Here is a 17,262-nt window from a genome sequence, read left to right on the forward strand (position 1 = left end):
TCCCATTACTTAGATCTAGGAAGGACATCATTTTAAATTGCTTCCGTATTTTCCAGTTGAAATGCCTCCATCTAGCCAGTCCTTTTTAAAGTGCATTTAGAACAAGCTATTAAGCACTTACAGGAATCTGCATCTCATCAGAAGGACAACCTGGAAGCTGTGAGTTAGTCTTTTAAAACACTGGAACTTTTTTTTTTGCCTTTCCCCCTTTTTCCTCCAATCTTCAAATTTAAATGCAGTGTTTGATTAAGGATCATAGAAATTAACCCAGTCTCATCGCATCAGGTTACATAGGTAAACAAAGCTAACAGTCTCAGATGCAAGCTGCAATGCCTACCTGTGACTGTCATGAGATTAGAAGGGATCTTTACACATTGGGATTTCAATTAATTAATATTTAAAGCTTTTACTCTACTTGCTTTCTTCCTAGACTTTGGCTGATGATCTAATAACTTATAAACCAAGGAAACTTAAGTATATAGACTAAGTTCAGTCCTCACTGTCGTCTTCATCATCATCGTCATCTTTACTGGGAGCACATCTTTGGAAGCAGTGTACTAGAGTTGCTAAGAAGAAGCTTGATAGAATAGCAGCAATGGAAACTGCGACTCCAGAGAAGATGATGATAAAAAGGTCCGTCAATGACAAACTAAATTTGCATTCACTAAAGCTGACCTCAGATAATTCATTCAGAAAGATTCTTCTATTTTCTACAGGCAGGGAACACTGGATTTCATGGAGACCTGCAAAGAAGAGGAAAGGGAAATAAATCAGTGGAATATTGATGGATCCTTCTGTTGCTCCAGTCAGAGATTGAATTGCTGAAGAAAAATTTTATGTTTAAGAATTTCTATAGACTTCAGGGAAAAATGTAACAAAATCTGTCACTATCCAAAAGCCATTACACAACACCTTGATTGGCTCTTGGAAATTATGTTATTTCACCTTCAGTCTTCCAGGAGGTCAGGTATGACATAGGACCATGGTTTTGAGGATTTAAAAAAGTGAATGTTGAACCCTGGATGCATCTAAATCTGCAGACCTGGAAGCACTTCCCAGCTACCCCATCTGAATACAAGTTGACTCCAAAACAGGGTAACAGGGATACTGAAGTTCCTTCCAAGCCTTACTGCCTTCTACACTACTTTTTTTCCTTGTAGTTCCAAAACTATAGTTGTCTTTTTCTTCTAGTCAAAACAGCAGCTTAGATTTGGTGGATGCTTGTTTCTCTATGACCTGCTTTCACCTTTACTCTCTGTCTGTCACAAGGACACGCAGACCAGCAGATATTATCCCTCCAGGCATTACTGAAGAATGCCCAGAGCTGGGTTCTTCATAGTGAAAGCAAAAAAATCCAAATTTAAAAACTGGTAAGAATATAGTTTGATACTGGACAGTAAAAGCATACAGTTCACTGCATATGCCTAACTCCCTCTTTATTCACAACAGGGGAAAATCAGGAGAGTATATTAACAGGGCTAGAATGGAACAAATAATGACGTGAATTAAGTCTGCATGGCTGTTCCATTGCAAGCTTTTATCTTGCTATTAAGGATATGAATGTAAAGGGGAAATACAAGAGTTGTGTATTAATGACACAGGAACTGCTGCTGGTTTACTTGATACACTTTTACTGTCTGCTAATGATGACAGAATGGATTCCCAGTTTTTGACTCTGCATTGCTGTGTGCACACAGCGTATAGGGTGTTTCCATCACACAGCTCTACCATATAGCCATTATGTCACTTTAAATAAGGAATGTGTGACGATAAGATTTCCTCTGCTTTTGTGAATCCCATTTTTCTTGTGGCTGAATAGCTACGGCATATGATGTTTTACTACTAAACCCAGGCTCCCAGGGTTAGTGGTGCAAACCTGACCGGTTGTCTGGATCCAGCCCAGCTGTTATGCTGATTTGAGAGGGAGTTTTAGCTAAGTCTACTATGGATCCAGTTATCACCCTGACTTACTTGACCTTGTAATGATGTTTATACTAAATTTTGATCCCTAAAAGCCATACTCTATCTGCCCTATTTGCTTAAAGGTCTTTTGCATTCCCTCTTTCTCATGCTCCTCTCACTGACAATGCAATAAAAGCTGCCAGCAGAATAGGACAACAGTCAGCATGCCCAAGGCTGAATGGTTTCCTCTAGGCAAACTGCCACCTGAATACACGCTATGTTTTCTTCTCTGAGCCTGGAATGCACTGGCAATGCATACCAGATTGTGAGGCAACTTGCTTTCCAGATCTTTGAAGCCTCCTGTCTATGGAGCTGGCCGGGAAGGTAAAGGAGCCACATGGTTTCAAACATCCTCTAAGATTTTTTGAAAATCTAGAGCCTGCAGTATTCATATATATCAAGGCTTGCATACAAGCTGACATACTGGACCGACTAGGGAACATGGTGGCGCTGGATTAATGGTTGGACTTGATGATCTTGAAGGTCCCTTCCAACCTAGTGTTTCTGTGTGATTCTGTGTGATTCTGTGTGACTTATTTTCATCTGTGACTGCACGGGTGGCCAGAGGAAGTACACACTATTAGACTCTACAGCTTGTGATAGAGCTCCTTTCTAAGTACAAACCTTTCTACTGAAAGAAATGAGAGTTGTTCACCAGGTCCATATTTTCTTTTCATCAAGACTTGGGAACAGTAACTCTAGGGGTCAATGGAGTGACAATCAAAAGAGGACACAAATGGATATCCTTCCCTATTCAAAACCGTAAGAAATAAGGGAGGAGTGAAAAGCCACAGTCTGGAATTCCAAGACCTGTGTCCTTTTTAATAGGAATTTAAAAAACAAACAGTTTTCAATAAATCAACATGATGTTGACAGCAATCAAAGCAGTTACTGCTGTTGTATAGAAACAGCAAGAAAATGAACGTAACATCACAAAATCATTTGAAGAGGAAGTTCCTTGCTAATAGGAAAAAATTATTGCAGTATTTTGGCAGAAAAGCCTGGTCCAAGTGAATATGGCACCTAAACAAATCCCATTTCACCTGTAGCAAGCACAAGAAAAAACAAGTTTCTATACAACTGGGTTCCTGTAAAGCAAACTACTATAGTAGCTGTTGAGACCATTTTCATAGCAGCTGAGCCATGCTCACAGCTTGTCTACAGAAAGAGTGCACAGGTTACCATAAACAACTCTACTTTTTCTATTTGTGACCAACTGCTGCGACGAGCGAGGGGAGACAAGCAGTCGACTCAATGTGAGTGATAAAGCAAGCTTCAACTTTATTGCAAAACCCTACACATATTTATACACTGAGTTCTACCTTATGCATACTTGTCTTACAATCATTGGCTTAGCTCTAAAGATTACATTATCATACTCCTCCTACTTGTGGTTACTGCTACGTGGTCCGGGTTCCATCCTGTTTTCCTTACTTCTTCTTAGCTGTTTATCACAGCTCCTTCTCCTCAAGGCCAAGCTCTGCAGATGTCCAGCTGTTTACCAGCTTCCCAATGCCAGATACTGCTACGTGGTCCGGGTTCCATCCTGTTTTTCTTACTTCCTCTTAGCTGTTTACGGGCACAGTGCAAGGTCAGTACGACCTTCTTGTCTCCCTTGCCAGCATAACTCGAAATTTTCCACCGCGGCCTAGTCTGGCTAACTTATGTCAAGATTGAATCACAAGGCTCCTCCATGGAGCCATGATCGCATTCCCTCATCCATTCTCCAACAAACTGCAAAAGAAATTCTCTGGTGTCCTCACCCGCCAGCTTTTAAAATGACAGTTGTGCTGGAGTGGCCTTGATAAACTGGAGTTTTATCAAGATCTAAGCTTCCATAAGGAAGGAAGTAGAAAAAGAATATATTCAAGAGACAGAGCAAAAAAGACTCCAAAATAAAACTAGTGTTCTAAGCAGTTCTACATACTGCAGCCCTTGCCTCTAGAAATAACTTAGTATGGGAGTATTTGCCCAGGATCCTACAGAGTGAGAAGTAAAAGCCTGCTTATTCATGACTGTTACCAACAGCAGCTTTGCCATGGATCAAAACTGAGCCTGTAGACTGTAAGCTCTTTTCCTATTCCCCAGATGCTTTCACCTAACATCACAACACACATACAAATAGAAAATAATCTGCAACATACCAAGTCACTTAGAGGGTATTTCTTGTTATGAGAATCAGCGTACTGTAATGATTTTGAGTTTGATTACACAGTAACGAGAAATAAAAAACCTCCTCTCCATGTAGCCATGGGTACTGGAATCTAGGTCATGTTCTCAAACCGAATAGATTAGATGGGAATTTTCTACGTGCTTTATTCTGTGACACTCCAACGTGCCAGCTTAGCCTCAAGTTTTTTACAGAATTCTTAGTCATTGAGAATAATACAGCATCATAAACCAGGGGCCAGTACAGAGGTCTGGCTAGCTTCCGGCTGTAGTTTCAGCCACCCTGTGTATACACCATCTTTTCAACAAGACAGAATGAACTGACCTCTCCTATCCACACACAAGGCAGTCTGCTAAAATTGTGCTGGAAGCACATGCCAGCGGCTGAGGGAGAGGGGAACATTTATTAGTCCATCCTGTTCGGTGAATGTTTTTCTTTGCTGTGTCGTGACACTATTGCAAAACCCAATACAGTTAACAGAAGCTTTTCTTTCGACTCCAAAGAGAATTTGGAACAGGCTGTTCATTTGTAACAGTAGTAAGACTAGCAGCTATATCACTGGTAGCACAAGGAATTTCTCCTCCCAAAGCTAATGCAGTGGTTATTGCACCAGAGCTTGTAACTGCTTACCTGAAAACATCATAATCTGGAGGTCACATGCATGTCTGCTTAAGATGACATATGAACAATAGCATTTCATCTGCTTCCTTCCATAGAAACATGTCACTTTCTTTACATTATTTAAAAGTAGGTTGTCCTTACGACATGAGAATCCAATGTGTGTAGATGATGTGGATAAGGCGCTTCAGAACATGGTTTAGGGGACATGGTGGCATTGGGTTAATGGTTGGACTTGATGATCTTGAAGGTCCTTTCCAACCTTAGTGATTCTGTGATTCTGTGTGTGATGTTCTGTACTCCACCTGTCCTATTACATTCATGCCTGGCAATAGATCCAATTTTGTTCTTTGCTTGGGCAGGAAGTAATCCCAGGTCATCAGACACCCTCTGCATGAACAATGAACAAAAGAATGGCTTCTATAAAGGGAGCAGTATTAATTATAAAGTGTAGGGTTTTTTTCCTCTGGGTGATTCTGTTGCATATAGACTGGCTCAGTCAAACCTGTCCCCACACACATATTTCCAGAGGACAGGAAAGTGCCATTTAACTTTAGTGCTCTAATTTAACCACTTGAATGGTATTTTTTTTTATAGTTTGTTTGGGTGTTGGTTTCTTGGGGGCTTTGTTTTGTGTTTTTTTTTATTTATTCTGTAGAACCTGTTCAATTTATTATTTTAAAAAAATATCAGCCAGGTTTCTTGTAAAAGATATCGCAAAGAAGTTTGGTATTTAGTGCTTGGCTGCAGCAAGAAAACCTTTGATGATGGTTATATATATCTCATTGCTCCCACAACATGTTCAAAGAGTTGCTTCTTCATACCAAACAAATCTGTAAATGAAATAACAAGTGTGAGTGTTATAAATATATAGCTTGTGTTATTTTGGTCAGGGCCATCACATTATCTGTAATAACTCCAGCTGTCCCAAGGACAATGTCAGACACTTTGTATCTTTCCGCTACACCGTCTGAAGAAGCAGATGAACTATACCAGCAAGCTGTAATGTATTGTTTGCTTTTAAAAAGGGAGTGCTTTGAAGTCCCAGACAAGGGACGGGTGCTAGATTCTATATAGGCTTGTCTCTTGACACTGAAAAAATAAAATAAGATGAAAATATGGGTCTGTACCCTGAGGAATAGATCGTCTAAGTAACATGGGAAGTGTGAAAATGCTGGAATTCTAGAACCACAATGTTAAAAGGAAAGGCATGGGTTTGTTTTTTTTTTTTTAAAAAAGATACATGTGTTTATAAAGAAGTGATACAGGAGGGTTCCAGGTAGGGTTTATTTCAATGGAATTCCCTAATAGGTTTTAGAACAATATGACTTTGAGATGCCTTACTGCTAGAGTATTAACCCTGCTGAAGTCTAGCGCTTCAACCTTGACAATAAATTGTAGGCAATTAAGCTGTAGCTAGGTCCTAATAAACACTTTGCATTTGTTTCTGTAAAGGACTATGCACAGGCCTACTTGTATTGCAGTCAGAGGCTGAAATACTTCCCTTGCAAAAGTGAAGCTCTTACAAAATGGATGCAGCCTGAAACCAGTCTTTACACAAATAATAATTTCCTTGTAAATTAATGGAAGCAGACTGACAATGCTGTAATGCCCCAAGTTATAACTGTACTGATCTTCCCATCTCAGAAAACCCACGAAACCCCAGATACCAAGTTTCAGTAGCATTCTGATGGTACTTGGTAGCCATAATTCAACTATGTTTCTCACAGGTACTGTTTGATCAGGAGATTTCAAACATTGGCTGGACCATAAAGTGCACTGAAGTTGTCTGCTCCTGCTCTTGGATCTGACATGGGTCTTCCCCAGATATGTTGACTAATGACATACTGTATTGTGAGTTTTGTTCTAAGTTCCTCCAGCTAACGACAAGCAGCAAGAGGTATCGTTTACTCCAGGTCTACCTGACTATTTCGAAGGACTCCTTGTGTATTTCTGTCTTTGCTTATTTCTAATACCTATACGGACTATATCTTTTACTGGAGAACTTCTGGAATTCATTATGATTTCAATATTATGGTCTGTTTGTTAACCCTCAGAGCGAGATTTCCCAGCTATAATTTTGGATGCTGAGTTTAAAAAAGAGGCCTCAATTCCGTTGGGTCTTTGTAGAGTTCACAAAAAAAACAGGTATCAAGAGAAAGTTTCCTAACATTCAGCAATGTAGAATGGCATGAAGTAATGAAAATGCCCAGTCATACATACACTGGTATGTATAGGAAATACATCCAGAAAAATATCTGAAGCCATAAACATTTAAGTGAGCTTCATGCAGATGTGTTCATTACTATCTATACAATAAGTGTAAGAGCACTATAGTATTCTATTTCCAAAAAATTTTTTTTAAAAAATGTAACATTGGAATTTGCCCTTTTGGGTGGAATTTAGCTGTTCTCTCATGCTGCTGAATGCAGCTGACAGACTTGAAATATTTAAATGTGGCATTTTATTTCTTGTATCATATTTTGCCTCTGGCTATAGCTCTATTTAGTCTACTTAAATACTGTCACTAATGTATTAGATGTATTAATAAGCAATGAGAGAGGCATTACCTCTGAAGAGATATGAAATTTCATTGGAAATAGCCTCAAGCTATCAGCACAGTAAGGCTTAAAAAAACCTGAAGCCTAGATTTAGGTCCCAAAATAAAACTTTTTATGGCCAAGTGCCCTAAAGTCTCACAGGTCACCATTAGGGGTTACTTAACAGTTTGTTTCAATGCCTAAATATAAAGTTGAACATTAGGTGTTCACATCTGCAAATGCTGTCCTCACATCTTCAAATCCGAGAAAGATGGAAGTACTCCAAAAAACCTTAAGATGGAAGAAACAGAGCGAAAAGCCAGTGGCAGTCAGATCATTTTACTGAAAATGACTAGGATATCAAATTATATATTTATATATGTATATATAGAAACACATTTGATGCGCTTGTTAGGGAATCTAATTTCTGTTAGGAGTTCCTGCTCGAACAGAATAAAAGCTGCTGAATGTGTGAAATGTCTTAAGGCTTTTAATTGCTTTCCAAAAAACCAATATTAAGTTCTGAACTAGTGATATGCTAGCATGTGTGTGATACTCGGAGAAGAACTGAACGGCTGTAATGGACAGAACAGTCTGTCCTTTTTAGCTGAAGCTTGCTCTGGTTCTATATTAGTACAGGAAGTTAAAGCAGCCTTCTCTACATAGCAGATGAATAAACAGGCACTGATAAAGAATGATAAGTCAAGAGGACTTACAAAATGCGCCGTTGTTTCACTGGCTTTTAGGTTAGAAGGTCAAATGAAACCTGTGTTTCATAACTCTCATGTAGTTATGATGCTTTGTTTTGAAGATGTTTAACATTTTCAGTGAGCCCAGGGCTACTAGAAAGGCCTAGACTAGTGAAGTAAGATGTTATTTTATTTACAGAATAAGTTTAGTAATAAATCTTAGATTGGAATGGGATTATAGAAAGAGCCTAAGAAGCAAGAGATAATCACGTCCCGGCACAGTCTTTCCAAACAGGCTTACAAAAATTAATCCATTCTTCTCACTACACTGATTCACTTCTGAATCTCATAACTGCTTTCTTTTAGTACTGAGTTCAGACTGATTTCCCTGTTCCAGAAGGCTGCTTACAGTCTCATTGTCACCTGCTCTTGCTTTTTCCTACCACCTTTCACTGCCATCCTTCTCTCCTATGCTTTTGCAGAGCCAGTCTTTACCTGGAAATAATCCACTCTACCAGAATTGACCTATCCATCCATATTGAGGCATTAGCTACACAGAAGTCTTGAAAGTAGCTAAACAGCATCTGTATCAGTACTGACACTAAAAAACCCTCTGAGTATCTTAAAAATTTGTAGTCTTGTGAACACAACTCTCCAAAATGGAGCAACATTTGACCAAATGAAGAGGAAAACATGGCCTGTTTTCAGGCCATGTCACTATGTCACTACGGCCTGTGTGCTGTGACATAGGATTTGCTGCCATTAGTGAACTTTCTTACAGTAAAGTTCAGCGATTATCCTACTTTAGGATACAGTTCTGCCTTGGAATGCTGTTGACGGCCAATTCTGAATGAATTTTTCAAGTCTTTCTGGAAATATCAGTGTACACAGGCTACCCATAAAAATGCTCAGTCTAAATCTTCTCATCAAGTCACTAAAAAGTCTTTCTAATACTGTTTTAATAGAAGGCAGCAAAACTTTTCATTCTTGCAATGGATAGTGGGGAGCTTAGAGTATGTAAAAACACACACACACAAAACGGTGTTGAGAAAACCCTGTTGCATCCGGCACAAAAAGTAGAGACACTATTTCGTGCAATCACAGAAACTCTACACAATTTCCCAGAAAGTTTTTTCCAAAGATACCGAGAAGAAAAAAAGTAAAAGGCAAAACGAGGGCAAGATGACAGTAAGAAGACACTACAGTCACACTCCAAGGAACAGTTAAAGTCTAATTAAAAGTAATGTTAAAAATGCATTAGTCATTAGCAAACAAGGTCGCAGGCACAGCTGCCCAAAGCATGTTCACAGAAAGTAAAAATCAACAACGGAGATCTCTACAAAGCACTTCAATGCGGCCACTGCAGATTACTTGTATTTCTTTGTTATGTGCATTTTATCTGAATCCAATCTCTTCGACGAGATGAGAACCTCAGAGGGGTTCAAGAAATGTCTTCTGCAGTGCTACGCGCTATTTTTAAACAGCATCTTTCACCAAAAATTTATTCCATCAAAGCCATTTGTATTTAGACAGTGAAATGGAAGCGTTCATAAACCTTAATTCTGTAGGTCATGTACACCAGCAACAACCTTTTGCTGGACGAGCCTTGAGTTTCAAACAGCATTACTAAAAAAAAGTAGGTGAAGAGATGAGACAAGAAAGGAAAAGTGCATTTTTAGCCACGATAAAATGTAATACAGAACAAGCTCTGAAAGCAAAAGAAAGCCCTTCCAAATACGAGAAATTACTAAGTATTTTTGTAGGATTTCCAGCTCCCGTTGAAGCAGAAAATGCCAGGAATCTCAAAGGTGACTCTTGGTCTCAAAAAAAATGAATGCCAAATTTCCTTAAACATCACTGAATTCAAAATTTTGAAACATTATGCCCCAAGATTATTTAGCTCAATCTATAACCATCCTTCCCTTTATTCAGTACCTCTCCTGCTTTTATTCATATTTTTCTTAATGTCTTCTGCCAAAGTCCAAACAAACTCTCTTTTTCCTCCTCTGTTTTCTTCAATTCTCACTTTAGAGAACTTCAGCCTTGTCAATTGCTTTTGTAAAATTCAGGAAGATGGATCAAACATAGGTGAGCAGACAATAAAACATAATAGCATACACCTCAGACATATGAGTTCCTTGAATTCTTTCCGTAATACATTTAAGACCAGCTTAGACCTTTGTTCTTTCAAGATATTTTTGTTCTGAGCCTTTGCTTGCCCTCCATGGAGTAAAATCTTCCATGAAAGTTTTCACACCTATCTTTGAAGGGATAGAGATCTTACAACAATCTCCATGCTCCTCCTAATGAGAAACCTTTAATATGAATCATTGGCCATCATGCTGCTGTTTAGGCTCACCAAATGCCTATAAAATCAAACATCCTTCTACAGAAAATCTTTGTAAATTTTATAACTTAAGCATTTTGACCCACAGCGAACACTCTGTCTTCTCTAGGAAAAAGAACTGTTATCTATTCTCCACTTATGACCTTTCCACTGATCCTCACAGTTCCTTTGTCTACTCTGCGCTATACACACTAATTTGTTTTTAATCAATTAATAATCAAATCAGAGGGAAAAAATGTGGTTTGGTTTTGGAGTGTGATGGAAATGATGGTTTTAATATCTTTTTTACAAGTATAAAAATATGTTTGCTCTTTTAAAGTGCTGAGTTTAACTGCAAAACTTTTAGTGCAGTTTCTTTAATAATTCTGCCTGCAAATCTGGCATGTGAGAGTACTCACTTGCTGCAAATTAAGCCTTTATTTAGAAATTTAGGTTAGATGAATAAATGCTGGGATCTGTAAAATGATTCAAATCCCAGCTGTTTGTGTGAAGCGACAAGTGAGATGTGCAAAGGCAGCTCAGCTGGGAAGAGGCTTTACAGTCAGCTAGTCAGACAGGTCAGCCTAAGTTATAACTTTACAAGCTATTTCTGGTAGTGTGCCAGAAAGAAAATGGACCTGGCTTTTGCAAAACTAATGAGTTGAAGTATGGCTTTTGTTCAAACCACCGAGTTCTCCAGAGGCCTTAGTTACAGAGGCGGAATGCTTCAGGATCAATTATCGAGATTTCAGTTCACATTGACAAAACTCCAATTTTAAAATCAACTCGGTATTTCTTTTTCAAAAAACAAGGATAGCCTTGACTAACATGCCATTTTGCTGCAGCGCTAAAATGAAAGGTGGAGCCGTGGCTGGGCTTAGTAAATAGTTAACAGTTTGAGTGATTTCTCTCAGACATGCAGGCAGGGCACATTAAACTATTTTATAAGTCATTCAAAGCGAGGAAACAAAATGAATGCCTCAAACCTAAATTTATCTGTCAATGTATTTCTCCCAGCCATTTATCTCCTGTTTCTTGCTACCAGTTATGAATCTTGAGGGACTGCTATGCTACAGAGACACTTGCAAATGGCAGCCCTGGATCCTAGTTCATTCCCAGGCTGCTTGGGAGCGTGCTTCTTTTCTGCTTTGGCATAGCCTTTCTTGTCTAATGCATTCTGAAGCATCCCAAGCCAGCATAAGACACACAACAGTGTGCAGAGCCTTCAGTTTCTTTGCAGGACTTTGTACTTTTCGTGAAAGGACTGGGGATCATCCATGCAAGTTTACTGTCATTCATCCTTCCACACTGTTTCCCTTCTCAGTAGACCCAGGTTACAAAGTCTGCCATTTAAAGTTGGGGAACTTCAATCTGTCATGGAACCATTCTGTACTGCCAATCACAGTTTATTCTTAAAGAGAGAAGAAAAACACCAGCCAACTCCTTTTTCCTTCCTGCTCTTTGTCTAGGCCATGCAATGCATATGCTTGAGCTGCTGCAGAATTATAAAGGAAAAGCATGCAGCCAACTGCACTCTTTTCTTGCACCCTGAAAACGTATCCCTATCTTTTTCTTTTGCTGTATTTCCAGACATAATGCCTGCTGCCCTACTTATCTTGATGTATTTGCTACAAGAATACTTCTGTCTCCAGGCTTATGGTAGTCTCACGAGGAAGCCAGGGAGTCTGAACATTGAATCTTCTGGTGTGTTCTTCCCACCACTCCCAGGAAAGGCCAGGCGAATGTGGCTTTGGATAAGTATAACCAGACAAGCAATGCTAATATGGTTAGTTCCTAATGGGTATAATGTTGTGACATCATTAGAAACTGAAAACTGGATATAAAACACAATCGAATCATAATTCTAAGAATTAGTTCTACACTGACTTTCCAGAAGTCATTTTGAAAGGCACACAACTGCGGCCATTGAGACAGTCTTTTCTCTTTTGGGTTTAGTTTTGCCCTCACCGTTGCAAATAATGGTTTGCTAGTTTATTGAAGGAGACAGGCAGTATTTTTGTGGCAGCAGCTCACAAGCAGCAGTGAGAACGCTGACTTCGCATGCTTTTCTGCATACATGCACTAGATCTCACCAATATTACTGGCTGCAAAGACATCAGAGGATTTGCTCCTGGGAATAAATGTAAATCATTTGCTTAGGCCATGTCGGGGGGACAGCTCTGATAAAACCAACTATTTGAGTATTTGCTCCTTCTCTCCTTGTCTTCCCAATCAAATCTAACTGAAACTTTGGAAGATCCTGATGAGCTAATAATTTTTGAGCTGTTTGGCTGAAACACAACTGTGGATGAGAAAATGCTGCGAGAAAGCATCTCTATCCTTGCAAGACGCTGGCTAACACTGCTAATACTATGGGAAAGCTCAATCACTTGAGATTTCGAGACATACAGATATGCTTTAAAAACACTGCCAGGGCAAAAGAGAAAAAAGATGGGCTGGGACAGACTCTCAAACTGAACAGACTTAGTCTGGATAAAGGGGAAGGATCTAGAAGTTCATTAAAAGATATGGAAAGCACAGGGAAGTTTAGCACGAGAGGTGGGCAAATACTTGGTTCAAATAGCGCAAACTTTAGCTAAAGCATCAGGGAAGGTGGGAGAACAGGCCCAAGTTTGATTTAGAAGGAATCAAGATGAAAGTTTCACTGAGGCAGACAGGAAAAAACCCAACACTTTTTCCTCATATTACTTCTTCCTTAAAACAGCTGTTTTACAGCTAAGAGTATTTAGGGCAACCTAGATGAGTATACTAAAAAATGTTATCCAAGGTCATGAGCAAAGGAAGAACTTTAATAACTTGACTACAGACTCTAATGATCAAGAAAGGAAAGAAAAGACCTCTGAAATCTGTAGGCTGTATTTTTCCCCCTTTTTGTCTGAACTCAAAGAAAGTTACTTGACCTCAACCAGTTCTCTTGAGCAATTCTTCCCCCAGCCTTTTTGCTCTCACCATCTTCCGCACAGACATCCCTCCTCAGACACAGCCCAGGCACCCTCTCTAGCCCTTACAAAGTTTTTATGCTCCAAGCAGTTTCCCTTCTGTGAGCAGCTGGGCGGCTCAATGGCACGAGTTTATGCCCTAGTGCTTGTTGGGAGGCGTGAACTGTGAGATGATCTCCTGCTAAAGCTGGATTAAAAGAGGCTTTGGGGTCGGGTGGGAAATGCAGAGCAAGAGTCTGGATTCCGCATACATGGCAGTCTTAATACTTTTTCTTTCCCCCCCATGCTTTTCTGAAAATTACTGGCCCAAATACCGGAATTGTGTGTCCTGCATTTTGGGGTGTTCCAGAGCCATTTCAATTTATTCTCAATATTGGAGGCAGTGCTGCTTTAATGAAAAGAGCCAAAATGAAGCTACTGAATAGAGTTTCAAACACAGGGTACCACAACAAAATGCTTCTAGGAAAGGGCAGACAATCACAGTTGCATAAAATGGGGATTTAACTCTTCTGTAGCAGCTTTATAGCTGATCAGTAAAATGAGAGAAAAATCAGTTTTCCTAAGGGGCTGGCACAGAATATTTAGTTGCTCAAAGAGCTTATTGTAGAAAATACATTTACCAGAGAGAAAATGAAGTCTGGAAAAGAACCAGCCCTGGGCTGAATGAATGTGAAAAGGCTCTTTCACTGACCATGTGAAGTTTAGGCTATAAATCAAAATTATTAGGGCTTAATTTTTAAATTTTATTTCTTAACTGGGAAGAGCTGCTGCTAAAAAGAAGCCAGAATCATTTTAATAGACTCATTTGTTGAAAGCATGCAATTATAGTTTGACCAAAATGCAGCTTGGGTCACTGCAGGCAGCACACAGACAATTTGACCAGGAACCCTCCTTCCCTCCATGACACACATACAGAGGAACGTATATACTGCACTGTAAGCCACCGAGCTTTACCTTTCTGGAGCTTAGATGCATTGTCCTGTATCCAGCTGAAAAGATTGGCAAAGTCACAGTCACAGACCCAAGGGTTGCCCTCTAAGCGTATAGTCCGCAGGGAAGGAAGCGCTTCTAGGGCTGCCACATTTAGGCTTTGTAAGTTATTGTCATTCAATTCTAACACTTGGAGCTGTTCCAGGTTCTCGAAAGCAGCCTCATCCACATCCACCAGGTTATTGTTTCCAAGGCTCAATTTTATCAGTTTTTCTGCTGATTTGAATATCCCAGCATCAAGCTGTGTTAAATTGTTGTAGCTTAAGTCTAAATACACCAGTTTGGTAGAACTGCTAAAAGTGCCCTCTTCTAAAGAGGTGAGGGAGTTATTCCTGAAGTCCAAATAGACTAGATCTCCATAAAATATAAAGAAATCAGCTGGTATTGCCTGAATGTTGTTATCAGCTATAAGAAGTTTCCGTACATCCAATGGAAATGGATTAGGAACACTTGGGAGTCCTTGATCCCGGCAATCTATGGTGTGGTAGTCCATACAGCTACAGGCAGCAGGGCAAAAATGACCCACGGGTAAGAAAAGCAGGCAGACAAAGACAGAAAAAGGCAGAAGGCAGAAAGGAAAGCATGGCAACATCGTCAAGGATTTGAAAGCTGTGATGAGCACCACTTCTAAGAGAAAGACATTTTGCTCAGCTGAGCAGCAGTGCCTGGTACTTGTGTGTGTGATTGTATCCAGGAGATCACATATCATCACAGATCCGATAGCAGCAGCCTTGGGAGGGGGGAGGGAGAGTGAGGCAAAGAGGGAGGGAGGCAAATGTGAGGATTTACACTGTCAGAATATTGTAATGCTGTACAGTGTAAGTGATTGGGTAAAGGGAGGATCTTTCAAAGGACTTCCCTGCTTTTGTGAGCTAAAAAAAGCTGAGAGCCTGTTTGCATATTTGCTGTATATTCCAGCAAACGGGAAAACACACCTGATCCTGTGACTCTGACAGCTTATGCTTAAAAAGCCCTCCAGGTAATAAACCCCAATGAAATAACTTACTTTGTTTCTTAGCACAAGCCTACATCAAGGTGACCAATGCCCCACAGAAATGCAAGCCAGGGTCAGGGAAGGATCCTGGTTGACTGCTAAGGATTGTTTTCCTTTTCATTTGTAAAACAGGGAGCAGAAAAGCCGCAAGGGGCAGGGAGCCTGAAGACAAGGAATGCTGACTTGTGTTGTTTCTGGATGTCTTCTCAGCTTTTAGAGCAAGCATGTTAACATTACTTAAATATGACTCATTATCTTTTAATCGACAAGTATAACCTACTGTAGCAACAAGGAATATGGTCTCAAAAGTGAGGGTTTTTTTCCTTCCTGTTTTAATGACCAAACCAGCTACTTACTAATACAGCATCAGCAATGTCTGTTGAGCCACATAAATGTGCAAATTGTGGATCAAATCTTCAGCTAGTTAAAACTGAACAGATTTTCTTCATTTTCAGGGGGTTGAAATATTTGACAATCAATCTGCCTGCCTCCCATAGGACAGTAGAGATGATTTTGCAACAAGGCATCTGTATTTTTCTGACATCCCCAAATCCACACCCAGAAAGGCAAGTCCTCTGCCAGCTGCAAGCTTAACTTTTAACTCCATCCCTCCCTCTTCGCGCATGTTGTGTAAGCAGACAGAAATGGGACTGTAGTGCTTGGGCCACACCTATGCGCTATGAGGGAAGATTTTTCTAAAGAGACAGATTGTATTCGGGCGTATGTGTCCTGAAGATTAGAGCACAAACTCAAACACCTTTGGAAAGCTCATTTGTAGGTCAGAGAGAGGCCAGTAATCTCGATTTAAGGTCCTATTTTATAACTGAATTCAGAGTATCTTTCATCCAGGACAGGGTACAAAAATTTCCTTCTAGGACAGCCTATCCTCCCAAGATAACTGCACTTCAACTCAAATGAAGCAGTATTACTAACATCTCCTTCAGAAAGTATGTAGAAACACTGAACTGCTAGGAAGGAACAGAGAGGGAGCCAGACTGTTCTCAAGAGTGCCCACTGACAGAAAGAGAGGCTATGGGCACAGATTAAAAACCATCTGAACAGAAGAAAACACTTTTTTTACTGTGAGGATGGTCAGACACTGGAACAGATTGCCCAGAAAGGTTGTGATGTCTCCATCTGCAGAGATACTCAAAACCCAACCAGAGACAGCATTGGGCGACCTGCTCTGACTCTGCTTGAGCAGTGGGATTGGAATATCTGATCTCCAGAGGTCCCTTCCAACCTCAGCCATTCTTGGAGCTGCTGCTAAGAACTTAACATGCCAGGAAGGGTTATACCTTGGAACACCTCTCTCACATTTTGCAACACACCTTGTTTCTAATTCATAGGTCTTAGCTAAACCACCTTAAGCCAGCCTCTAGATCCCTCCCATAAACACAAAACCTGTTCCAGGTGTCTTTCATATCTTGAATTACTTTTAAAACACCACCCAGAAAGAAATGGGCACAGCTGCCTCTAAAAATCACTGGGGCAAAGCCCAATTAAATTCCCAAGATGATTATTTAAAATATTTACCTTTAAATTATAGAGGAAGTGGAATTTTGATAGGCTACCTCTGAATAAAAAAAAAAAACAACCAACGTTCAAAATAACTCTTGTGATCAGGATTCAATGAATCAGCAGCAACAAGTAACTGCAACTGGTATTTCTCAGCAGAACTGATGCTTTTTTAACTTTTAAGGCCGTATCTTGCGAACACTTGCTCCTGCTGTAATTTACTGGTTTTCTGGCCCTAATTCAATTAAGGCTTTAGGTCAGAGATAAAGCTGTTCCTAACACTTTCAAGTAAGGAAAGCAGACTGGCTTGATATCTTGTAGTAACGATAACTTTATGTAGAGAGATCTAGCTCTCTATTTTGCGAGGTTATCAATACACAGGACTTAAGGGCCCCTATGGCTCCTCCTATGCTAATCCACCCTTTTTTTCTATCAAATGTATAGAATCAGACTGTGATATTTTCTTTTCCAAGCTGCCTCAGTGTTGTTATGCCT

At 39.9% G+C, this 17,262-nt stretch overlaps 1 protein-coding gene across 1 annotated transcript; it reads right to left on the reverse strand.

Moving 5' to 3' along the window:
* Nucleotides 1–489: 489 nt before the first annotated feature.
* On the reverse strand, nucleotides 490–14,951 carry LRRC38 (leucine rich repeat containing 38). The gene is made up of 2 exons (XM_010294377.1): nucleotides 14,220–14,951; nucleotides 490–743 (listed from the first exon to the last, which is right to left on the reverse strand). The coding sequence occupies exons 1-2, from the start codon at nucleotides 14,845–14,847 to the stop codon at nucleotides 490–492; spliced, it is 882 nt and encodes a 293-aa protein (XP_010292679.1). The 5' UTR covers nucleotides 14,848–14,951.
* Nucleotides 14,952–17,262: the final 2,311 nt, after the last annotated feature.

The sequence above is a fragment of the Phaethon lepturus genome, unplaced genomic scaffold (genome assembly GCF_000687285.1).
Source record: "Phaethon lepturus isolate BGI_N335 unplaced genomic scaffold, ASM68728v1 scaffold10719, whole genome shotgun sequence".
In the NCBI taxonomy this organism is placed as follows: Eukaryota; Metazoa; Chordata; class Aves; order Phaethontiformes; family Phaethontidae; genus Phaethon; species Phaethon lepturus.

What these genes read in the sequence shown, in the direction of transcription:
- LRRC38 (XM_010294377.1), bottom strand. Translation starts at nt 14,847, where the DNA reads ATGTTGCCATGCTTTCCTTTCTGCCTTCTGCCTTTTTCTGTCTTTGTC. An exon ending in TGCATCTAAGCTCCAGAAAG is followed by an intron (nt 744 to 14,219) that starts GTAAAGCTCGGT and finishes TCTTCTTTGCAG; the next exon opens with GTCTCCATGAAATCCAGTGT.